This window comes from Diplotaxodon limnothrissa, linkage group LG2, assembly GCF_057381915.1.
Source record: "Diplotaxodon limnothrissa isolate DT_005_m linkage group LG2, D_limnothrissa_male_GT1.1, whole genome shotgun sequence".
NCBI classification, from domain to species: Eukaryota; Metazoa; Chordata; class Actinopteri; order Cichliformes; family Cichlidae; genus Diplotaxodon; species Diplotaxodon limnothrissa.
Window position 1 is genome coordinate 9,780,290 of NC_140597.1, and position 25,064 is coordinate 9,805,353.

Genomic DNA, 25,064 nt, shown 5'->3' on the forward strand with positions numbered 1-25,064 from the left:
ATTGTGAAGTCTGTGTTTTTGAGGTCTGGACTGTTATGGTAAATGGCCTGCATTTGTATAGCGCTTTTCTAGTCCATAGGACCCCAAAGCGCTTTACACTACATTCAGTCATTCACCCATTCACACACACATTCACACACTGGCGATGGCAAGCTACATTGTAGCCACAGCTGCCCTGCCCTGACAGAGGCGAGGCTGCCGGACACTGGCGCCACCGGGCCCTCTGACCACCACCAGTAGGCAAACATGGGGTTAGTTTCTTGCCCAAGGATATTTGGCATGCAGCCAGGAGGCAGCCTGGGATCGAACCACCAACCTTCTGATTAGTGGCTGACCTGCTCTGCCACCTGAGCTACAGCCACCCCAGCTACAGACGTCGGGTGACGTCAGCTTTCGCCGAGCGGACGTGTCAGTCAATGCTCAAAGTAAATGAACAAACAGATGGGTGGAAACATAATTAAGTTGCTGACATGTGACTAATAAATGGAGTTACCAGCAGATGTTCAGTTTTTCTTCATTTTCACAGCGCTCGCCGGGCGAAAAGGCCTCGCATCACACAACCATTCGCTATAGGTTTAAAGTGGACCTTCGCTACTGAGTCACCGCTTCACGTCTTCATATTTTGCTTTCAAGGAGCAAAATCCAGTTTTTCTCTGGACATTTGCTGCTTTTTCACTCATTTTCAGTCCAGTTCTTATACCTGACCATTTTTAACCATTTAGCATTAACAAATGAATCACTCAAACATAAAAATTCGCCAAACTCAAGAGATGAATCGGTGTTGAATCTACACATAACAGAAAACTTAAAAAAGACCAATTTCCATCTGCAGTTCAGTCCAGCTTCGAACACCTTTGATTCAAACTTGAGATCGTTTCCATGTGGAAGTAACCTGGAAAATGTTTTCCTGCTTTCTCTCTCTGTGAGATCACCATAACTTCCTGTCTGAGTCAGCTTCTTCTCTCCAACTTCTCCATGTCCTTCGTCATATTTCCTTTCAGGCTTGGGAAGATGTTCAAAACATCTGATTTCAAACAGCTGATTTATTTATGCAACATCGAGGTCTACGCTGAGACGGAAAAAGAAGACGCTGAAGTGAGGTTTAACCCTTTCGTGCAGTTTAGCACTCCTATCAGAGCTTTTTGATTGTCGATGGATCACTGTGGCCTTTTATAAAAAACAAGCTCCTCGTGATAAACAACACGGGGAGATTCATTTAGCACATGAAGCTTTAATTTGAAATCCTGCAGCAGTAAGCAATACTGCACTTCCTCCTGCTTCCAGGACCACTGTCAATCAATAACCTCGGGTAATGAGAAATCAATCAGTGTGAAACTGATATCAGATGTTCCTAAAGGTGCAAGGGTCTGAAGAGAGATGATAACCAGCACAAGATATTCCAGCACTCATCTGGCCGCCCCTGGACCCTCCAGGAACACCTGAAAACAGGACTCCAGCTGGACTGGGCTGGAATGTATGTGCCTACAGCCTGATCGCCCCCTGTGTGACCACCAATAACTGACACCCTCACTGCCACGCCGGAGGAGGAGACGGGGTCAGGGTGCACAAATTAAAGTAGTTCTATCCCCCCTCCATGATGATGCTGGGGTCAGAAACACGCCTATTGTGTGATTTATATAATGGTGCTGCACCTCACAGCAGGAATGTTCTAGATTTGAACCTTTGTGTTCATGTCTCTCACCTCCAGCGCGTATTTGCACCACCTGACTGGTGCTGGTCCAGTTCTGTTTTGGTTTGACAGTGTTTCTAGCAGAAGCTGTGCTCATTTTTTGTGCAAAGAAAATCACTTTCGTAGCTGAAAAACGAAGTCAACGTAGATGACGTCCAACATACGTCAAACACCGCCTGATGTTGTCACCACCATGTTTATGACATCATCATTTTTAGCCCGAAGCTCCGTGTGCTGGGTCAACCATGACAAGCATAAACTTCGCGTCACACCAAGATTTGTCTCCCAGATCAAACAGACACGATGCTGCAGGCTGATTGGATGAGGATGCTCTCCGACATCACTCTTCATCTCTTGAAACTTTGTGAAACTGGGGCAGCCGTTGCCTCAATGGATCGATCGGCTCAGGCTCTGAACCAGAGCGCCGTTTGATTAGCGTTTAAATAAAGGTTTTCAACTCACACTCATGCTGCTCGTAGGGAGGGTAGTTCAGCCGCACAGAGATGAGGATGAAGAAGATGAAGAGGGGCCAGACGATTTCCGCCAGGAGCTGGAGCTGAAACACACACAGACACACACTTTGACACGTAATCCAGCTAGAAACGGGAAACCATTAGAGAAACACAAAAAGAGTGCGTGCATGCGGTCTAAAAGCCTCCTGATTGGCTCCTTTTAAGCTTCACGTGTTTATTATCAGAAGTTATTCATAATTAATGAAAAGTCACTGATCGATCAGCAGCAGAGCACGGAGCCCAAACCAGGTTACTGATCAGGGTCGAGTGAAAATCCCCCCCAAAAAACAAAAAAACCCACATAACTCCAGAGAGGTGACCTTAAACCCCCATCACACTGACCGCTTTGTTTCTGTGGTCAAACATAAAACAAGTCAAACAGGTGGTCTATCCAGGTAACACAAACTGAACCAGTTAAAGTCAGCTTCATCTCAGTTTGCAAACATAAAAATGTAGAAAATAAAAGTATTTTTTGTATTTCCAGCTCCTCACATGATGCTTTGCATAAAAGCATCATTAAAAAATGTTTCTCTCTGTTATCAGACATGTTATCAAACAATCAAGCGATTGATTTATCCAGAAACTGATCAGCTAAATAACATTTAATCTAAATTGCTATACAAGTAGTTCTTTCTCCGAGGACAGGCACACACTGATAACATATACAAACAACATGGCATTTATTCCACGCTTTTAGACTTTTCTTCTGTAACCATCTGTAAAAATCCCACAAACACTTTTTCCTTCAGCTAAAGATATCGGCTGTTTCAGGAACCACATGACTGATTAATAAATCCAACATGTCAGAGCAGAAGGTGCAGTTTCTTTAAGGACAGGAAGGTAAAGGCTCATAAAAGCAGCCTAATCGACTGTTTTGTCTAGCAATATATTTCGTTCAGTCCAACATTTAAGATTTTAAGGGTCTAAAGGTTATTTATGGACCAAGTGATTGACTGAATAATGCAGAAACTGAAAAACAAAAACCTTTAAAAAGACTTTTTATGGACCAAATGACACCCTGATGAATGAAAAGTGATGTAAAGGTTGACAGGCTAAGCCCTGATGTGTGTGCGTGTGTGTGTGACTGACCGTCTGTCGTCGTCTGTAGGTGAAGTTCTTCCACAGCAGCAGACCCAGCTGTGTAGTGACAGACATTCCTGCTCCGCCTGAATAATCGTCAGCAGCTGCTCGCTCTGCATTAAAGCACAAAACAACACTGAGCTCAAAGGTGCAGGGGTCAAAGGTCACATCAGATACTGAAGCTGCTGATCTCAGTCCAAGTTATCAGCTGAAACACAGTCAGCAACTGTCCCAGTGTTTCCCATCAGAGTCATCCTCACAGGGTTCCCTCTTCATTCTTAGCGAGAGCATTTGGAAATAAAACAGGAAATATTTCACAAAGTTAAACACAAATTAAAATCTCATCAAACATTTTTAAATTATCTGAGGATTTTAATCAGAGACCTGACATGTGTATTTTTTTAAGGTGATCGAATCCTGACCCAGGAACCTTTGGAGCAAACTGCACATCTGCCGTCACATCTTTACAAACACATCAAACTGAAATCAGAACTGTGGGCGTCTCCTGGATGATCTCAGGAGAACATCGCAACCCGTTTCAGATCCAGGTATCCTTCTGGAGTCAGGATTTCATCTCCTTAGAATTATTTATAGCGTAGGTGAATCTAAGAAAATCTCCTTTTTTACCCTCTCAGCTCTCTTGTTTTCCTCCCGGGTTTACTCCACCCTCTCATCCAGATTCGGTCACTTCTGGCTATGAATCCAACGTTCAGGATTTAAAAATACACACCTGAGGGTCTCTCACACCACAAACTCCAAACTAAGGTTCACGTTTTGGTTTCATGCACTCTGGTTTGCTTTAGCTTGAGTTTGTAATCATGCAACAGCACAAAAACAACTTCACCTCGCATACCTCCACCCTGCCATCATCACCTGCATGGGCTGGGTCTCGTTTTGAACCGTGATGACTACTGCCTTCTATTATGACTTTATTAAACAGAGAGCACATCCATCTTGTTGCCTTCCTGTAGGCGTTACTTTATCCCACTTTGTATAACATCAAACCATCATTCAGTAAAAACTTGATCCCTTCCTCGTATTTTGACTTTTTTTCAGGTCTGGATCTGCAAACAGCCTCCCACACACTAATTAGCAGAAAAGGTAGAGAACTCAAGGAAGGTCTAATACCGAGAAGCTGCAAATAAATATGTTTCTGCATCTTCAAACACATGCCAAGTGATTTTGTTTCTCTTTGCGAGTTTTTTGCCGTAACTGCAATTGGTCTGAAAGTCTGAACCAAGCAAAACACTCCTGCACGCTAATAACAATCTGAGCACCTGTGATTTAAATCCAGCGTGTAAGCACTCAAACGCCTCAAAGTGCACGTGAAAATCTACACCATAAAGCTTGAAACAAAAGCTTTATCTCTTCCTTTACTGCGGCATGAATACGCACTTAGATACGATATGCGGTGTTTAAGGTCAGACATTTCAATAAATAAGAGATGTCAACTAAAGCTCCAGTCAGCAATATTCACCCATGTGACGTCAGCCCCTGTTTCTGAGAACTTCTCGTGGGCCACTGGTGGTTTTCTTTACAAAAAAGCAGAACACGCACAATGTAGGGCAACACGCAGATGCAATGCTCTCTAGTTCTGTATTTTATTTTGTATTGATTTTAATCATTCAGCTCCCACATACTGGTGTGGACACCGAGAGCTGCAGAGCCTAAGGATGTCCACGCCGAGCCCCACCCTCACCGTCTGATAACAAACTTCATGTCACCCTGCAGACTCTCGGATGCAGAAACAGTAAAACTTGATAAGAAAATAAGAAAGCGAGCTGGTTTTACACGTGCGCTACAATAACCTGAGAGTGAGCCACAGGTGTCGCTCTTTAACCTGCAGGTCTCGGGTTTAAAGTCTGGGTGGTGTGAGAGGTCATCATGCGTCCTGTCGCCGGGTTTAGGCAGCTCAGGTGTTACTTGTGGTGTTAATGAGATTCAGGACATGGTAACAGAACAGGACCCTAAGAAGGGGACCAGGAATTAGGGACTAGGTGACTCTCACAGTCTGTTTTAATGGGTAATAACCCTTACAGTCAAAAACGCCCAGAATCCATCCCTGTGTATAGCAGAAACCCCGACAATGACTTTTCTTCATCTTTAAATTTTTTTATTTGAATTATATTTCGAGGAAGATCCTTTTGAAGGAATTTTAGTTATTATTCACCTCTGGCTCTAGTGTGTCTTTATCCTGTCTTCCTCCCCTCACCGCCAACCGGTCGCAGCAGATGGATGCCCCTACCCAAGCCTGAAAAGGGAGTTTTTCGTTGCGTCTTGTCTCATCACAAAGCAGGCACTAAAGATGGAGTCTAAAACGAATCGATGTACGCTCTCTGGACATCTACCTGCTGCATCACCGCAGGGATCAGCTGGACGTCAACTGGGAGCTGCAGCTTTCAGGCATGATTAATCTGATCTGAGCAAACACATGTGAAGAGCTGCAGTGCATGCTTAAGAAGTGATGAGTGCTGAGCGTTTAAGCTGGAACTGATCTTCTCCTATCACCGCTGGCATTTATATTCATGCCTGTCACCTGTATGTTAGGATCACGTCTTTAATCTAAACTGCTGAGCTCGATTTCTTCTCTTTCTTTTGTGCCGTGCAAATTATCAGCTGTGTTGTTTAAGTTTCTTCCGTCCTTTGCCATCGGGGCAGCTCCTCAGGCACGTCTCTGAAATAAGACTTAGCGTTACTTATCCTGGGCGTAGTCTTTAGTTTTGAAAGTTACAACTAATCTGCCTTAATCTTTGAGCAAAGTCGAGAATAGTCTGAGCCGCCCGTGGTTTTAAATAAAGTTTTCACTGATCTGAAAGTAGTTTAAGCAGCAGTGGAGAGTTTAATCAGCACTGGCCTGACTGATCAATGTGATTGGGCAAAAAGGAAGGAGACCACATGGACACACACACACCTTTACTCACACTGATCAATGAGCTGCAGCTCCGCCTCTAACACACACACACACACACACACACTTGTTTCTTGTGGTGTGCCCATGATTAAATCAGAAGGTCAGAAACGGCCTACGGCACAACAGCTGCTTCATCTATAGAAAACTTTATCGATAAAGCTCGATCAGGTAAATCTGCAACTCCACATTTCACCTCTAAAACGCCACACTGTCATCGTCAAACAAATCAATGCAGTTACTGATTAAGGGAAATGATTCGAATCCAATCATCAGTGATAACACTCCCAGACTGAGGATTTAATGTCTGTGGGTTCTAATAGACAGCGTGACACACACACACACACACACACACACACACGCACTGAGGAAATATGACAATACTGCAGCCTGACTTGGCATCATCTACAACACATAAAAACTGAGCTTCTCTTCACAGACTTTCTAAAAGCAGATTCTGCTGCTGGTTTCAGCTCATCAGATTTTACTCCCCTGGGACTGTGAAGGAGGCTGTGTGGCGTAAAAAAAAAAGCTGAGTAAATATGAACATTTCACACACACTCACATGTGGAGGTTCAGGAATAAACATTTCCGGGCAGATAAAACATGTCAGAAGCTTTGATGTGCAGTTCGATACCGCTTTAGGAGTTTGATTCATAAAACCTCAACTACGGCTGCTGCAGCGTCCCCAGCGCTACGATCACAAACTGCACATTCTGTTTCACAACTCGCTTTAAAACTTTATTAAAAATCCAAATAACCCCCGCTAAATGTATTAAAATGCACTTTGAAAGCAAGAGTTTATTCTGTTTTTTAAAGAGTTTGACGTAAACCGGGTTCACACCCCGATGTCCTCCTCCTCTTTACTGTCTCACTTTTTGTTCTTTGGAGTTTATTTTGGAGCCTCTTCTATGCTTTTTATTCAGTCCGAGAACCTAAAGCGAACTTTTCCCTTTCCCCCTGAGAAAAAAAAAGGTGAAGCGTTTAAACCAAGTCCGCAGTTAAACCGGATTAAAGAGCAGAAGCAGAGGGGAGAACATGAAAGAGGGGGACAGGAGGAGAGAAGCGAAGTGATCTCACCTGTGTGGCTAGCAGTCAGTTGCTCGGTCCGGGACTCCCTGTCTTGTCCTCTGCCTTCACTCAGCAGCATCTGCTCCTCACGGAGCAGCAGCCGCCGGACAAAACTCACCGGAGTAAAGCCTCAATAGTCACAACACACTTCCGCCTAGCACCTTCAAAATAAAACCCGACCGCCATGGAGGAAATGAACTACAAGAATGTTCAAGGTTCTTTATTCGTCACATGCATAGTTATACAAGTATAACAAACAGTGAAATGAAACCTGACACGTTCCTCGACTTGTGCAAAAGGGGGGAGGAAGAACATTATATATAATATATACATTAAGTGAATGTGCAGCAGCAGCATGTAGCAAGCAGGTGAATTCTGTACATTAAGTGAATTAAATAAGAATAGACATCTGAACATTTTACAAAATAGACAATATTTAAAATTAAAGGAATTCGAAATGTACATTGCGCCAGTGGGTTTAGAGTGTCTAGAAGAGAGTCCTGTCTCAGTCACTTATGGATGATGTGAGAGGGCGTGTGTGTCTCAGTCACTTATGGATGATGTGAGAGGGCGTGTGTGTGTGTGTGTGTGTGTGGGGGGGGGGGGGGGGGGGGTGAGAGGGCGTGTGTGTGTTTGGGGGGGGGGGGGGGGGGGGGGGGCTTGGGGATAGAAGCTCCTCTTGAGTCTCTCTGTCCTTGCCCGGATGCCAGGATGGGACGGGTCCTTCAGTATCTGCGCTGCTCTAGTCCGGCATCTCCTGGTGTAGGTGTCCTGAAGCGAGGGGAGAGCAATCCTGTAGCATCGCTCTGCTGTACGGATCACTCTCTGAAGAGCTGTTTGGTCCTTTACACAGCTGTTCTCAAACCAGGATGTGATGTTCTGTGTGAGGATGCTCTCCACAGCACCTGTATAGAAAATCCTGAGGATCTTTGGAGAGACCCTGAACTTCCTCAGTTGTCGTAGGTGATACAGGCGCTGCCTAGCCTTTTTGGTCTGGACCTGAATGTGGGCAGACCATGTCAGGTCTGAGGAGATGTGGACACCGAGATACTTGAAGGACTGCACCCTCTCCACTGGAGCTCCATTGATGATAATGGGCTTGTAGTCTCTGTGCTGACTCCTTCTGAAGTCCACCACCAGCTCCTTGGTCTTGCTGACGTTCAGCTGGAGGTGGTTGTCCTGGCACCACGATGCCAGATTCTTCACTTCATCCATGTAGGCCGCCTCATCGTTGTTGGAGATGGCACCCAACACCACTGTGTCGTCAGCAAACTTCACAATGGTGTTGGAGCCGTGGGTGGCCACACAGTCTGAAGTGTAGAGGGAGTAGAGCAGTGGCGAGAGGACACATCCCTGTGCTGCTCCTGTGTTGATGGTGATGCTGTTAGAGACGCATCTACCCACCCTCACCACCTGAGTTCTGCCAGTGAGGAAGTCCAACACCCGTACTGGTGGAAGTTTTACAAACCGGTGTGTGATTTTGTACTTGTTTATGTTTTGGAAATAATTAATGAAAAATTTATTCAACCAGGATAACAACAAAAAACACAAAACAAGCAAATGTCAAAGCTGAGCAACCCTAAAACAACAGAAAAGTCCGTGAAAGCAGTCATTGATGTAATTGCCTCCAGATCTAATCAAAGCAAATCTACTTAAATTCATCTACATAGACCGGATCTTTCAGGTTTATTGATTTTTGCTGCTGACTTCAGGTGGAGGGTAGTGAGCATGTCAGTGCTCTTTATCCAGCTGCACTACACTCTAAAGAGCACATTTTAAGGGTGCCTTTTTTAAATATTTATCTTATCACATTCTATTTTTAGATAATATAGTTTAAATATTGTATATTGTGTATCATATTTTATATAATATTTAACATATTTATTCTTTAAAAGTGACAATTCATTCGTGTATTTTAAAGTGAAACAATATTTATATTTCAATTTCATTTCTGCTTTTTACCAGAGATATTTTGTGGGGGTTTTTACCCTGTCATAAGGAACTAATAAAATTAATTAAATAATACATTTTTAGTGTGGACCAATAGATAAAAAGCTAACAAATAGGCTACCTGATTTAAATTTATGAAATATAATACCTTTATTTTATTTTATAAGATTTTATGCAATCTTATTAATTAAGGAAAAAAAATAAGACTCTTGATATTGTATGACTGCAGTACAATTATAAGTTAGGTAAATTGGTAACAACCGGTCAAGTACAGGCAAAGAATAAAAATAAAAGACAGAAACAACCAAAATATAAAAACTTTAGTATTATAAAATAACTTTCTATTAGTTCTGTGAGTATTTTGTTCAAGAAGTGCTTTTGTTTTAACGGGTCCGATGAAAATTTAAAAATTTAAAGTTAAACCTGTTAAAAAGCATGAAAAGAAAATCGTTTTTATATCGCTTTTGTATTTTATATTGCTTTTATATGCTTTTATTGTGGTATCAACGCTTCCGGTCATTCTGAGAGTCCATTGATGGAGCGCTCACTTTGCGGGGTTTCTATCGGTCACCAGCAGCTGGATTCACTGTTTCACAATAAAAGACGGCCCAGCTGATATTTCACAATAAGAGAGTTTCCGCTGTGATTCATGTGAAATGAGAACACTGAAGACGCAACGTACTAGATCTTTATTTATTTAGTGATCTTTAACCTGACATACACATTGCTTACTCCATTTTGTAGTTTCTTTATTTTGTTATCTTGTTTGTTTGTTTTTTAAGTCTGGAACTGTGTGAATGTATTCACTGATTAGAGCTCACTGATTGCTGAAACATTTATTCTGTTACTAAGTTGATGTTAGTTTTACTGACCCAGCCTTCACTGAAGTACCTAAGGGGTATTTAGAATTTTAATTCATTACACGTTAATGTGGTTTGCCCTTTTAATGTATTTTAAGTTGCTTGCCCATTTTACTTGGTATTTATTTTGTTTTACTACATTTTACACTAAGTAGTGATAAGGTGGTGATCCATGGAGGGTGTCTGGCCTCTCTGGGAGAGATGAGGAGGAAGGTAGGGGGTTGGTCATATTGGAGAAACTCAGAGCAGAACTGCTAGTCCTCGACAACAAAGGGAGCCAGCTGAGGTGGTCCAAGGACCTGACTAGACACATTAAATTGATGGATGACTCACTGGTAGGACGTACTCAGAAAATAAAATGAATCTCAGACAATAAAAGAAATCCTGATATTCTCACGCAGGAGTCTAGATTTCTTTAGATAATTCAGGAAAATGTTTATTTTTAACTTTATGGTTTCTATTAATCAAAAATGAAACTCAACTTATCAAGATTCTGCTGATGCACTGTTGGATGGTGAAAGATATACTCTTCCTCAATTCCTGTGAGTACATCTTTGACCATCTTATAATGCTGTGATTGCAACCATTCCCCAACTCTCTGTGAATGTTTGCAAATGTATTGTTTATAAGTTTGGACAAGCCTGCTGAGACCGAAGAAGTTACCTGGATGACACATTTCTCCCACAGAATCAACTTTTTGTGATTTGATTTTCTTACCTGGGTGATTAACAATGAATCAGAATGTTCCAAATACTAAACCACAAACTAGTAAAACACTCACACAAACTGTATGACTTTTGTATAAGTAGGTGAGAGTGGAGCCATTTCATTGGTGTTTGTACAGTGACATCACAGCTTGATTGCTGACCCAGAGGCCTGGCTCCAGATGATCACACAGCTGGATACATGCGATATAATCATGCATCTGAGCTGTTGTGCCACAGAAACACAATCCCTTCAACTGTCACCCTAAAAATCTTCTGCCGTATACACTCAGTGTTCACACAGACCTGTCACAGAGAAAGAGCTGCCCCTCAGAGTTATTATTTTTGAAAAATCTCTTTAATGTACAGAGAATTTAAAAAACTTTAGCATCTATTAGGTATTTGGCACTAATATTCACTGATATGATGATGTACAGACTTTACTGACTTTAATAAAAGCGGACATTGTCCCTCAGGACTTCCAGACAATACTTGGCACAGATATACTATACAGGTATACTATGCCGGCCACTCGGCATTTTCAGGAGCTTCCTTGTCTTGATGTCAGTGGCTTCTATCTCCTCCTTTGAGCAGCTTATTATTCCAGCAAGGTACCTGATCACCGGTAGGGTGTAGGTTTTGATTGCCCTGATCTTGTTCTTCCCATTCAGCTGACTTTTCAGGACTTGCCTGACCCTCTGCAGGTATTTTGTGGTTGCAGCTTTCCTTGCCTATTCATGGTTTCCATTTGCTTGTGGGATTCCAAGGTGCTTGTAGCTGTCCCTGATATTGCTGATACTGCCTTCTGGTAGTGCGATGCCCTCAGGTCTGACTACCTTAACTCTATTGGTTACCATCCGACTACACTTCTTCAGTCCGAATGACATTCCAGTCTCATTGCTGTATATCCTTGTGGTGTGGATTAGCGAATTGAGGTCTCGTTCACTCCTCGCATACAGCTTGGTGTCATCCATGTAGAGGAGGTGGCTGATGCTGAATTCCATCTGTATCTGGTGTCACGGACTCAAGCTCCGGGGACTCGGGGTCCGTGAGCAGCGTGGACTACTGTTATAATTATTGCTGTTATTTTGTGATGTGTGTGTTGTCTGCACTGCTGCTGTTCTTGTGATTCCCCATCCTTGTATGTATAGGCAAGTGGGTGTGTCTGTGAATGTGGCTGAGTACTGGGTTTCAGGTAGGCCTGGTGGGCGTATCCTGTCTAGAGGATGGCCACACCTGAAGCAGATGATCACAAACCCTGAAGCTAATGAAGTGTCGTTGGAGAGCTTCTTAAGGCTGTGGCTGAGCGCTCCTCGGCATGGGATTGTTGTGTGAGACTCCACGTTAGTGTCGATAAATGTCAAGTTCAGCGAGTGCATGCCTGCGGTAGTCGAGTGTCCTGACAAGTTGCCTCTTTGTTATTTTCTCCAGGAAGGTGCAGGGAAGACAAGAGCAGCGAGCACGGGGTGTGGGGACACACAGGAGCGGAAGAGCACGGACTTGTGGGTGAAGACACGACACGGAAGTCAAGGGGAAAACACGGGGATCTATTCTGTGAACTATTTGCACCACTGTAAATAAACGCACTACCTTCATCATTAAGTCCTGCATCTTGGGTCCTCATTCCTCTCATCCCCACGGTCTGCCACACAGACCGTAACATCTGGTATCCATAGCCAGTCTTTTCAATAATCTCATTGAGGGGTTCTGGCCTATGTAGAAGAGCAGTGGGCACAGGACATCTCCTTGGTAGATTCCGCAGTTAATGGTGATTTTTGCTATTTGCTTGAAGTTAGCCTCTAGTGTTGTTTTCCACATTCCCGCTGAGTTCTGTTTTGGGTGCTTAACTACATGTTATTAGGATACACTCATGTGAAAAAGAAAGTTTTCACTGGAAAGAGTAGAGTCCTGTGAAAATTGTATGTACATTTGTGTTTCTTTCAGTACCTCCTTTGTTTCTGTGTTTATACCTTGGTCCCTTCTGTTTCCTGGTCTCTTTCATCTCAGGTATTAGTAGTTATGTTCTATTGTTTGGCTATTTCCTGTTTTATTTTAAAGTTATTCCCTGATTGTGTTCACCTATATGTTCAGTTAAATAACTGAACTAATATAAAGACATTCATACAGATATTTTTTGTGTTCTCATTTTTGCTTAGCTTTTATCCATTCAATAATATTTTTTAAATGTATTTTCCTCTAAGCTGCTCTATTTGACATCCCTTTTATGAGATTTTCATGATTTTTCCTTTGCACCACCCATTCTGTGTTGTCACTGTGTATTCTGCATATTTTTCTGTATACTTGTTGTCTGGAAAGCACCTTGAGTAAACTCCTGATTGTTTCTAAGTGTGCAACAGAAATAAATGACCTGAATTCAAGTCTGGGCCACAGAAGACCACTGCTGTACCTGAGCTCTTTTGTGGGTAATTACAAAAGGGTACTTATCACCATGACAGCACAGCTGCACAAATGACAACCAGCTGTGAGAGTTTACTTCCAGCTGCTGCCCCCAGGAAGCATTAAAAGATGTTTGTTTGAACTTTAGCAGACATTAAAGCACACTTTTAATAGATTTTAGCTGACATAAGATTTCAGAAAGCCTGTAATAACCTGGTTGTCTATTACTGTGAAATAAAGTAAAAGCTTGGAAAGTTTAAATTTGTTGTCTTGTTGCGTTTTTCCCGACGATGATGAAGCATCTGCTGTGTCACACTGCCCTCTGCTGCACCAGAGTGAAACTGCACCCATCACATCAGTTATAAATACGCAAGGTTTCTTTGTTGAACATGTTGGATGATCCTGTTAATAAACTTCTGTTCAATTCAGTAAAAGTTTATTTATACAGTACCAAATCACAACAGCAGTTGCCGCAATGTGCTTTCTATTTTAAGGTAAAGACCCTATAGTAATACAAAGACAACAGAGAAAAACACAACAATCATGTCCCCATATAAGCAAGCACTTTGGTGAAAGTGGGAAGGAAAAACTCCCTTTCAATAGGAAAAAGCCTCAAGCAGAACCAATCTCAGGGAAGGGCGGCCATCTGCTCCCCGACTGGTAGGGGTGAAGGGAGGATGCTGTGGAAGAGAGCCAGAGATTAATAATAAGTAATGATTAAATGCAGAGAGGTGTATAAACACATATGAGTGAAGAAGAAACACTCAGTGGATCATGGGAATCCATCAGCAGTCTACACCTATTGCAGCATAACTAAGGGAGGATTCAGGGTCACCTGACCCAGCACTAACTATATGCTTTAGCAAAAAGGAAAATTTGAAGCCTAATCTTGAAAGTAGTGTCTGTTTCCTGAATCCAAACCGGAAGCTGGTTCCATAGAAGAGGGGCCTGAAAACCGAAGGTTCTCCCTCCCATTCTACTTTTAAACACTGTACTGTTTCTGTACTGTGATGAGCTTTGAAACCCAACTGAAACTCTTCAAATAAGCACTATAACAACAACATTTAATAACAGTGCTAATCTTATGGATAAATATCAAGTCTAGCCAATACCAAGAACTATTATTATTTCCCTACTCAAGAAATTTTATACAATTTCTTGTTTAATAAAGCTGCAGCCTGTGCAGACTTAATTCCAGACTGTTAAGCATGCCTCATGGACATGCTCATGGACCTCATGGAACTCAAACAGCAATCAAATGATTACTTTTTTATTTTTTGTTTTTTTGTATTCTGAATTACATTTACCAATAAAGTGTGAAAGTCTGAAATAAAAACAACAAAACAATAAATCACTTACAAACAAAAAGTCTTCCTCATACCACTCTTGGATATTCGTTTCCCAACAGCTGTAATAACATTTTTAGTGCTTAAAAATGAAAAGAAAGCATCATTTTTCAAATCCAGAATTTCAATCTGCTGAAACTTTACAAAGGTACAACGCTCAGTGTCTCTGTGGTTTAATAAGATCAGCCATTCTCTCTGAGGCAATACCCAAGTGTTCTCAAGCAAGTGGCAAAAAGCTCATTATGATCCCTGTCTCGTGATATCCATCCCTCCATCCATCCATCTTCTTCCACTCTGGGGCCAGGTCGCGGGGCAGCAGCCTAAGCAGAGAAGCCCAGACTTCCCTCTCCCCGTCCACCTCCTCCAGCTTGTCCAGGGCCAGCTGAGAGATATAATCTCTCCAGCTTGTCCCAGGCCAACCCTGGGTTCCCCTCCCTGATTCTATATGATTCAATATGTATTAACTAATGGAGTTTTTTCCCTTTTGTTTATTTATTGTTATTTTCTTTCTTTGTTTGATTTTGAAAGTAAAACCAGAATAAATGTAAATGAAATGCAAACATGGCCTATTAGCAGCTCTTTTATTCTGCTTGGATTTGTGACTAAGGTTGTTTCACCTTGTCAGACCATGTTATTCCTCCTTTCCCTTGATAAATGCATTAAACACAGAAGTGGCTGAACACTGCTGTGTCTCCATCAGAGTCGGACTGGACACCGGCAGCTAGCACATTGGAAACATTATGGATGAACCCGTGTCTAACTTCACAGGAGCTTTGGTTGGTGTAAAAAGATCAATCAACTCGACACAACTCAAATCCTCCAAACAGACCCAAGAAGTCAAAGGGCACCTCATTATGTCAGTCTGTTTGTTTTAGAAAAGATAACGAAGGAAACGCCATCTCTAATAAAAGTTTTACATTGTCTACTTTTTCCATTTCCAATAACACAATCTTTTTTTCGTTTTGAAATCAGAGACCAAAAATTGCACAGAGTTGAATATTTATAGTGTTTCTTTGTGAACATTTTACACAAGTATGTCATCTTTGCAAGAGTTGCTTTGTTTCAAACTAATTCGTAATTTATTTTGTAATCTTTGGTTCTTCTGTATTCCTGCCATCTCAGTGTTAAGGGAGGCAGACTAAGAAAGGGAGCAAACCTTTATTGCCCCAGCTCCATCACCATCACCTGCTCGCAATCTGTTAAGAACTCTCCAGTATATAAACTCCTCTGTGTGTCTTTGGTCCTTTGCAGTGTTTTCTTGTTCTCACCAGTTAAGCCTTCCAGAAATTTCTTTGGTCTTGTTTGTTTCCTTCCTTGTGTTTCTGCCCGTCTTTGGATTTTTGCCTCTTCCTGACAGATTTGTTTGGTCACGATTGCTTCCTGCCTGATTCAAATGTGATTTTGAGAGAAGTTAAATATTTCTGCTGAACATTGCTGCCTGTGAACTCTTTAAATGAACACACACAGTCATGACGCCCTCTGAAGGAATGGAAACAGGACTGTGTGCGTTAATTTGAGACTTTAATGAATCTTAATAAAACTTCATGATTTATGTATGTATATGAGGTTCAACTGCTTTACGTGCCCGAAATGTGACCGCGTGAAAAGTTTAATCTCCCATAACAAGAAGAACGCAGGAAAACACATGCCCACACCCCCCCCAGTGTTCAGCCTGGTACAACAGTAAACAATAAGACAAAAGCTCTCTGTCCTCTGCAGCCTGATCAGACCTACATCACTGCCGTCCTCAGTCTGACAGCAGCACCAGGACTCTGCGGAACCCTCCGGGACCCTCCAGGACTCCCACAGGAATATGGACCCCAAGCGCCTCTCCTCAAGCTCTCAGCAACAGGTTCGGCTCAGGCAAAAGGTAAAAGATCTGCTGCTCTTCACACAGCAAACGTGATTATTTTACATGAACACACACACTCAAAAAAAAAAAAGCAACGCAAAAATGAACAAAACAATAAAAAAGTGGGTTTGGTTTCACTCAATGACTCAGCGAGAATCTGATTATTATTTACAGGAAAATTAGTGGGAGAAAAAAGTAAACTTACCTCCAAAGTACTACAAAAAATACAACAACAGTATGATAACAAAGCACTGACTGGACAATGAATACAGGAGTTTCTAAACTGACTGCAGTACCTTTATTGAGGAGTTAAAGTGCAATTTGGAAGGTGAGGGAACCCTTACACTTTGTTTCATGAGCTTTGTGTACAGGCTGTGATTTGCTAACCCTGCTGCTACTCCAATATTCACCGTCCTTTGTGGAGAATTAAACTTAACAAGATGAAAGCAGAGAGCTTCATGGCTCAACAATACAAAGCAAGTTTTTTTTAAAAAAAAAAGCACTTTAACCCCTGATTTTAATCATCAGAAACAATTTGTTGTTGAGGGATGACCTGAGGAGGTAGGGAAGCTTTCACTGCAGCAAATGTATGAGTAAAATGCAGCAAAAGAAAACAACTGCATTTAAACACAAAGTGTGGAAATTGACTTATTTCAGCCTATGAGGGGCTACAGGAAGTTAGCAGAGTGAGTGCAGCTTTAAAGACAAATACAAAAGTGAAGGAAACTTTGCAAAATCAGTGTAACACTGAATGAAAATCAGCATCCTCACTGTCTCACACTTACAGTCACATCAGCACTAAAACAGTTTAAGGAGGGGCACACAGCCTCCTGCAGAAGCTGCTGTCACGAAGACGAAATCCCTTACTTCATGGCAATCAGAGAGAGTACGAAATAAACTTTCGTTTTTAGTCTTTGGGCGGGATGCCATGACAGCCTATAAAAATGCTAAAAAAGGTGATCACAGCTGAAGGCACGCCCACGTTAACAGATGGTTTAATGAATGCCTCAAAGGAAAAACTGAGAATTTCTTTAAACATTCAGATCAGATTTCAACTGAAGGAAAATCCTCCTTTAAATTTATACCAGCAGTAGCAGGTCAGCTTTCAGATAAAAGTTCAAACACTCAAGCTTGACATGATGAAAGTTGAATCTACAGTTTAGCTGTGGTTGTATAGAAGTGACACAAACTTGAAGAAGTCCTTTCTCAGAAATCTAATATCTAGTGTGAGAATGTGGTGTGTGAAGAATTCAAAAGCAGGACACAATCAGACCAAAAGTGAGTCATTTATTTGGCTGTTTGAACAAAAGGTAAACAAAAACCAGAAAGAAACCAGCATCCACAACGGGCACAAGGAGCAAAAAAATTAACTTGAGGAATACAGGAGCACAAAGGAAGACAAGGTTGCAGGACACAGCACAGGTGAAAGCAGTTAATAGCAAATGAGAATAAGGGAAATGATTGTGTTAGTGCAGAATACAAATAGTACAGCCTGCAATAAATAAACAATATAGTTACAGTAAAAGTGCCACAGGTGCAAAGTATGATGTGCAAACTTTATGTACACAATAGTGATTAAAACAAACAAATAAAATACAAACATTAAATTAGGTTAAGTTAGACAAGTTAAACAACATGGCTCTGTCTGTATTTATAACAGTTCCATCCTTTCTTAATCTATGACAGATACTCTAAAATATTTTGACATCATGTATTATGATTTTCAGTCATTTTATGAAAAAAAACCCCAAACAAACCCGCAGTTCTGCCATCATAGTTTTCTCAGAAGGGACGGTATGCCTGAAACTGCACCTGGCTCTGAAAGCTACCAACTGTTCATCCTCACAGAGATCAGAACCAGGGAGACAGGCCCAGCTACAAACATTGTTCAAATATTCCTGAAAGGTTTGTTCACCATCTGCTCTGGCTGCTCGATTGTCAAACTGCACGTACTTCAGGATATCTTCGAGTCTTCTTCTAGATCTGTCTCTTCGAAATATCAGAGTGTAGCCATTAGAAGTCAAAAATCAGAACAAAATCTGTATAGTGCTAAAGATATTTCCACACAACTTTCTGTTTCCCTTTCCTTTCCTTTCCACACCAATGGAACAGTTTCTATTAATAGCTATGAAAAGTTGTTAAAGTAGAATTATGACTAATTCATGGTAGGAAACATTTCTATAATTGAAAATACCGCAGCAGCTGCATGGCTTCATAAATGAGCCAACATAGTCTCTTGGAGGTATATGAACGTAGTGATGCAAAGTTCAAACGCCAGCCTTTTTTCTTTCTTAGCTATGACAGTGATGTGTCCAGCATGTGGAAGAAAGCGCATGTTGCTGTAGGATGGTGTGTTGTGTATGTGGTGACTGGTGGAGAATGTCAACAGTGCACTGAGTGTTCGCATGGACGTGAAACAAAGATGTCACTTCTTTAAATGTTGCAGGAGCTCTGCGTGGCAGTCTGTCGGTGGAGGTCAGAGGTCAAACTGCTTTCTTTAAAAGCTTTATCAAAATCAGCAGGTTTACAGTGACAGACACAGTGGCTTTCTTCAGCATCAACAGCAAATGCACACTGAGGAAGAGGAGGGAAATGAAAGTACATAAATACATACATGCAGGGGAGCTGACAACACCAGAGCAGCTTCTTCTGCAGCACAGGTCAAACTTATCATCCCGACAGTGAAAACATCAAAAGGATAAACAGTATTTGTAAGTGAGGAAGTTTACTGAAAATTAATCTTCAGCTCCTCTTATTTTGGTTGCCACAGATGATCATTTGCCTCCATCTCCACAACAACCCTCTGTATGTCCTCCTTCACTATATCCATGAACCTCCTCTAACGTCTTTCTTTTTCCTCCTGCCAGCCAGCTCCACCTTCATCATCATTTGTCCAGTACATTCACTCTCCCTCCTCTGCACATGTGCAAATCATCTCAGCCTCACGTTTCTGACTGAGCTCATTTTTAATCCTGCATCCTGTTTACTCCCAATGGAAATCTGAGCACCTTCAGTAGCAGATATCAATCTGGTTTGCAGAAATGTATAATTGCGGGATTTTGGGGGAGAAACTGAGGTTTAATTCTTTATTTATTGCATAGATTGTTGCATAACTTTGGGGTATTTCACTCTGTTTGAGAAAACTGTTGATGATTACTTAAAAGATGTGACTGTTTAGAGTGTTTTGTGTTACTTTCTAGTGTAGATTAGCTCTACAGGGCAAACAGCGGCATCTTGCCTTTAGAATGGATTTAGTGGTCAAAGCGGGTACTGCAGCTGCAGGTCAAAAACGGCTTTGTTGTTCTGCTCCGCTCACGGCGCGGGCACAAGCGCAAGCGCAATGAGATGAATGGCCGCAGCACCTGACGGCCCACCAGGAAGTGTGGCGGACAAATCCTCGGCCGTTAATCCCCGCTCGGTTAGGTACCCGGAGTAGCCTCCGACAAGTAGAATGCTCAGCGGGTCGGAGCGTTCTGTCTGACCGTCGGGACCGTCTCCGCTCCGGGTTCGGCCTCCGGGATCACGCGGGGCTGGTCGTCTCCTCCTCGCCCCCCACCCCCCCGCCTGTCGGGCTCCAGACCCCGCTGCTGCTGAGCTGAAGCTCTGTGAAGCTCCGTGAAGCTCCGGGCACCTCCACCCTGACTGCAATGGGATGCTGCGGTAGCACGGAGGTAAGCGCGGCCTGGTTCGGTTCTGCCCGGTTCGGCTCGGTCCGGTACCGTGCTCGTTCTTCTAAGCGTGTCCTTCAGCAGAGCGCCGGTGTGTGTTTATTTTGTGACCGTGAAAGGGAAACCGGTCCCGGGGACCAGAGCGGGCCGAGCTAGGATTAGAGCCAGCAGCTCGTTTAATCCAATTAGCTCCAGCCGGGAACAGGCGGGTAACCGCGGCCTGTGAGCGGCCCCGCTCCGCTCTCTGCGGCCGTAAACAGACACGGAGCTGGGGGATGGAGCCGAGTTAGCAGGCCGGGGCAGGTGGGATAGAGGGAGGGATGGAGTTCCTGAAGGCCCTGCTGTGCTCTCACCGTGTGTGTGTGTGTGTGTGTGCGCGTGCGTGCGTGTGTGTCTTTCAGAGGACAAAGAGAGAATGGAGACCGCTGGAGGACCGGAGCTGCACAGACCTGCCCTGGTTTCTGCTCTTCACCGTCTTCTGCGTCGGCATGGTAACCACAGAAACCCTCCATCAGCACCCACATCACTCACAGTACTACAGTAATGCTACAGTAATAAAAGACACAATACTACGATGATAATATGGCGATAGTAACCTGGTATTCCAGTGATATTACCTCAGGAGTACATACAGTAATGTTGCCACACGACACTACAGTACTATTACTGTAATACCCTGGGTATTATACCTCTGAACTATAGTAATATTACATTAATGATATGCCTAATACTACTACAATGATAACAAAGTAAATATTACAGTAAAGATGTTCTCATAACTACAGTAATTTTAGAGTATTAATACCAACTAATAGTACAATGACAATAAGGTATTAATATCCTATTATTACAGTAATGATAACCTCAGAACTACAATATTATCGTAGAAATATTGTTCTTAGTACTACAGTGATACTACAGTAACATCCCAGTATTACAGTGATGATACCCTCGGATATACAGTATCAATACAGTAATAATAGCACACAAAACTACAGTGATACTCCGGTAATTGCAGTTAATTACAGCAATTACAGTAATGGTACCCCAGTACTACAGTAATAATACAGTAACAATACCCTCAACATTACAGTGATATTATAGCAATAAGAGTTCCAAACAATAGTAATAGTGCATTTATATTACCTCACAATAATATAGTAGTACCACAGTAATAACACTTCCTGTACTACATTGATACTGTAGCAATAGCACCCTCCTGTATTACAGCAATTATACCACCAGTGCTACAGTGATACTACAGTAGTGATACCTCATAAAACAGTCATACTATGCTAATAATGTCCACCAGCACTAGCTGCTAAGTAAAATAAAAGCACAAATTATAGTAGATTTTTGGGTAAATAAGAGCCCACTTGTGATTATGAGCATAACTCTTCTGTCTGTGTTGCTCACAAAATAATTTTATCAGTTTGTGAAGGATTATGTTCAAAATCTCTAACGATAACTGCAATAAAAGTATTTTCACTGTTAGCAATCTTGATCCCATATTAGCCATTATTTAAAAGTTACTTGCTTCGTTTATGAATATTTTCTGAGTTACAAGCGGAATAAATTTTAGTTACTGAAGTAAAAACTAGACTTAATTAAAAAAATGAAATGATATTGTTACTTATTAAATTCACCTTGGATATTTTGCCCAACATATTCTTAACGTGTTCTTTGAAGCAGGTCATATAAAAAAATAAGGTTAAAATCATCACTTCATTACAAAGACTGGAAGAACATAAACAATAATGGATATATAGCTCATAAACGGTGAAATACAATGCTTGTCCTTCCTTCTCGAGAGACGATTGAGTGGTTTTTATTAAGGCTTTCTGTGGCTGAAGTCAAATTAATTAATAATAAAAGTAAAAGTAACACAGCAACGGTCATACCGAGTAGTAAGGACAATTCAATTTTATTTATATAGCGCCAAATCACAACAACAGTTGCCTCAAGGCGCTTTATATTGTAAAGTAGATCCTAGAAAAATAGATACAGAGAAAAATGCAACAATCATATGACCCACTATGAGCAAGCACTTTGGCGACAGTGGGAAGGAAAAACTCTAATGAGTGGCTATTTGAGTCTGAAGCAGTCTGAACAGATGTAACCAGTAAAGTAGCTGATGGCTAAAAATGAAACTATGTTTTATTTTGTTTTTTAAACTTAAATGAGCATATTTTATTCACTGACACTAAACCAAAGATTTTAAATGAAATAAAAATACAAATTATTATGAATCTGCATCTTACTGACTGATAAGCGTTGACCCAGAAAATCAGGCGAGTGAATTTAGCATTTTCTGATGTTTATGGTTGAGAGTTGGTGCTAAAATGTGGAACAAGCCTGTTTTAGTCTAATGTTTTTCATAAAGAACGGACTCTGAGGCTTCTCTGTAACTGGGATTTGGCTGAGCAGCGTGAGAGCGCATGACGGTATAAGCAAGACGTGGGAGATGTGTGAACACTTTGAGAGAAAAAAACATGTATGAAAAGTAAAGTCGGTGAAACTTGCTTTTACAGCTTTGTCTTGTTAAGAATCGACTTGAAGAAACTGTTTGCACTGTAGTTAGAAGCCTCTTCAAACTGCTGCCTGCCTCTGTAATATGTTTGGTGTTGTTGATGTTCTAACAGCGTTTCTGTTTGAGTTGATTTATGAGGAAAATTACTTACTGGACATGCAGCTGAATACTTTTCTGCTGCCAGAAGCACAGATACAGAAAATCTTTACCAGCTTGTGCCACAGTGACTGCATTCATTTTACATTTTAACCCCTTATTGTAAATTTTGACTTAATAAGTCTTCAGTTTTTTTATATTTTATATACAGTTAGCCATTGTAACACAGTAATCGCTGACGATGGATTACTGCTGAAATGCCGCTGAGTCTTTGCCCCTTAATAAACATGGTTAAGTAGTTTTTCTTCCTTTTCAGCTTAGTAATTACACAACTTTTGGGTTCTCTTACATCTTAAATTTCTGAGAAAAAAACTCAGAAGTAAAGAAAAGACAGCACAGATTGCTTTACTTTTCAAGGTGAAGTGGAAAGATGGTGGGTTCAACAACTCAAGCGTAAACGCTGTTAGAACATCAACAACATCTCCTGCCAGACTTATTGAGGCAAGCAGCAGTTTGAAGAGACCTGTAACTACAGCACAGCAGTGATAAAACTCATTTTTATTTGCGGCACGTCTGAAGGCAGAAGGCCAGGCTGTATGATGCGGGCAAACTCTCTGATTATTTAGGTGTATTATTTTTTGACTCGGCACCACGACATGTTTGGTTTTATTAAATGCCTCATTCTAACCATAGCTGTTAGACTCAGGCTTGTGAAAGTTGTGAGGTACCTGAAAAAATACAATCAGAATGAATTCTTTTCCAAACTATAACTTGATGTTTAATTGTGTGGCTCTATGTGGACCACACTGAAGCATGTTATTAAACTATATATTTCTGCCCCTTTATATAATTTTTTGGGGGGACTGAATGAATGTGCACATCTGGATTAAGATTCTTGTGGTAACAGGAAGTAGCAGCAGGAGCAGAGCAGGCAGCTGATTGGCTTTTAAAGCCTCAGGCAGAGCTCTGACTGGTCAACAGTCGTTTGATTTTACAACTGAAGCGAGGACAGGAATAGATGCATGAAAATTTTATGATGAGTAGAGAATAAACAGTGAATCTGAGCCTGTTCAGGTCAGAACATCTGCTATTCAGCCCTGATTTCTGAGGATTTAAACCTTTTAGATGTCATGTGGTCTTAGATTTTTCACAGTGATGTCCTGACGGGGTTTTTACTGGAACTCATCCTGAGTTTGGTCATTTTATGTGCTGCTGAGACGAGAGTCATGAAAGTTTCCATATATATTCATAGTCTGGTGCGAGTATCAGTACAGATAAAACACAACAGATTTTCCCAACCATGCAAAAGCTGAAGGCCCAGATTCAAATGTATGCAGTTGATCAGATTAGATTATTGACTGAAGATAAATTAACGTGTAACTGGAGAATGTGACAGCAGTAGATGTGATACAGTGCACTGAGGGATGAGATTCAGTGAATATAGACAGCAAGAAACGCGCCTGTTGCTTAAGGTGTGTTGCACTCGCTGACTCTCTTTCTATCCTCCAGGGCAGCATCTGCGGGTTCACCATCGTCACCGGCGGCGCCGCTCGCCTCGTCTTCGGATATGACAGCTATGGCAACACTTGCGGCCAACGAAATGAACAGATTGAAGGCGTCAGGCTGAGTGGCCTCGACCACACGGACAGGAAGTAAGTACTGAGGTTTTTACTGTTCTTCGTACAGTTAAAGTGTTGAGTTTGTTACTGTTTGACAGGAATCTGTGCATTTTGAAGTTACTTCTGACTATTTGAGAAACAAAAATGTGATATTTGAGTAAATATATACTCTTAACAAAGCAATGTTTAAAAACAGGTTATCAGAGGGGAGATTTTGTGTATGAATTTTTCTGTCGGAAAAACTCGCGACTACAGGAATTCTGTAGTTTGGCTTGTCTTGGTTTATAGGTTGTATTGAGGTGTTCATCTTTACAGTTTATAAAGCTCTTTCAGTGCGTAGCAGTTTCGATTATTGTGTTGATATTTTATTACACAGTGCTGTGTTTTGTGTCTAATAATTAGGATTTTATTGCATAAATATTTTTGGGGTTTTTTTAAGTTATCAGGGTCTTTTTGCAGTTTTGTTTCATTTATTTTGTGCTCCTGGTGGTGATATATGTAAATAATTTAATTTCACTGTAATTCTTTAGTATTTTTGTTTGTATTCTGGTTGTGTTGCACATCTGTCCTGTACAGTCTGTCTTTGTTAATTTGCAGTATTACTGAAGTAGTACTTGGGTATTTTTAGAACATTGTGGCAGCTCATCCTGGCACTTTAATACTCGATGCGTTTGAGTTCCTGTGGGAGAGTTCACCATTGATTATGCTGACACTAGCTGAGAGCTGTGACTCATCTCACACACACACACGCAGAGCTCCACCTGCTGGAGGGCGAGCAGCT

General features: G+C 41.6%; 2 protein-coding genes across 3 annotated transcripts in view; one reads left to right on the forward strand and one right to left on the reverse strand.

Moving 5' to 3' along the window:
• abca1b (ATP-binding cassette, sub-family A (ABC1), member 1B) overlaps positions 1 to 7,350 on the reverse strand; it is a 42,761-nt gene extending 35,411 nt beyond the window's left edge. Inside the window, exons 1-3 of the mRNA XM_085360415.1 lie at positions 7,271 to 7,350; positions 3,292 to 3,395; positions 2,153 to 2,246 (exon numbers count right to left, since the gene is read on the reverse strand). Coding sequence (XP_085216541.1) covers positions 2,153 to 2,246; positions 3,292 to 3,395; positions 7,271 to 7,340 — 268 coding nt within the window. The 5' untranslated portion in view covers positions 7,341 to 7,350. The remainder of the gene's footprint in view (positions 1 to 2,152; positions 2,247 to 3,291; positions 3,396 to 7,270) is intronic.
• Positions 7,351 to 16,331: 8,981 nt separating this feature from the next.
• slc44a1b (solute carrier family 44 member 1b) overlaps positions 16,332 to 25,064 on the forward strand; it is a 30,652-nt gene continuing 21,919 nt past the window's right edge. For both annotated transcript variants that reach the window (XM_085366826.1, XM_085366825.1), the window contains exons 1-3: positions 16,332 to 16,388; positions 20,440 to 20,529; positions 24,174 to 24,316. In XM_085366826.1, coding sequence (XP_085222952.1) covers positions 16,332 to 16,388; positions 20,440 to 20,529; positions 24,174 to 24,316 — 290 coding nt within the window. The remainder of the gene's footprint in view (positions 16,389 to 20,439; positions 20,530 to 24,173; positions 24,317 to 25,064) is intronic.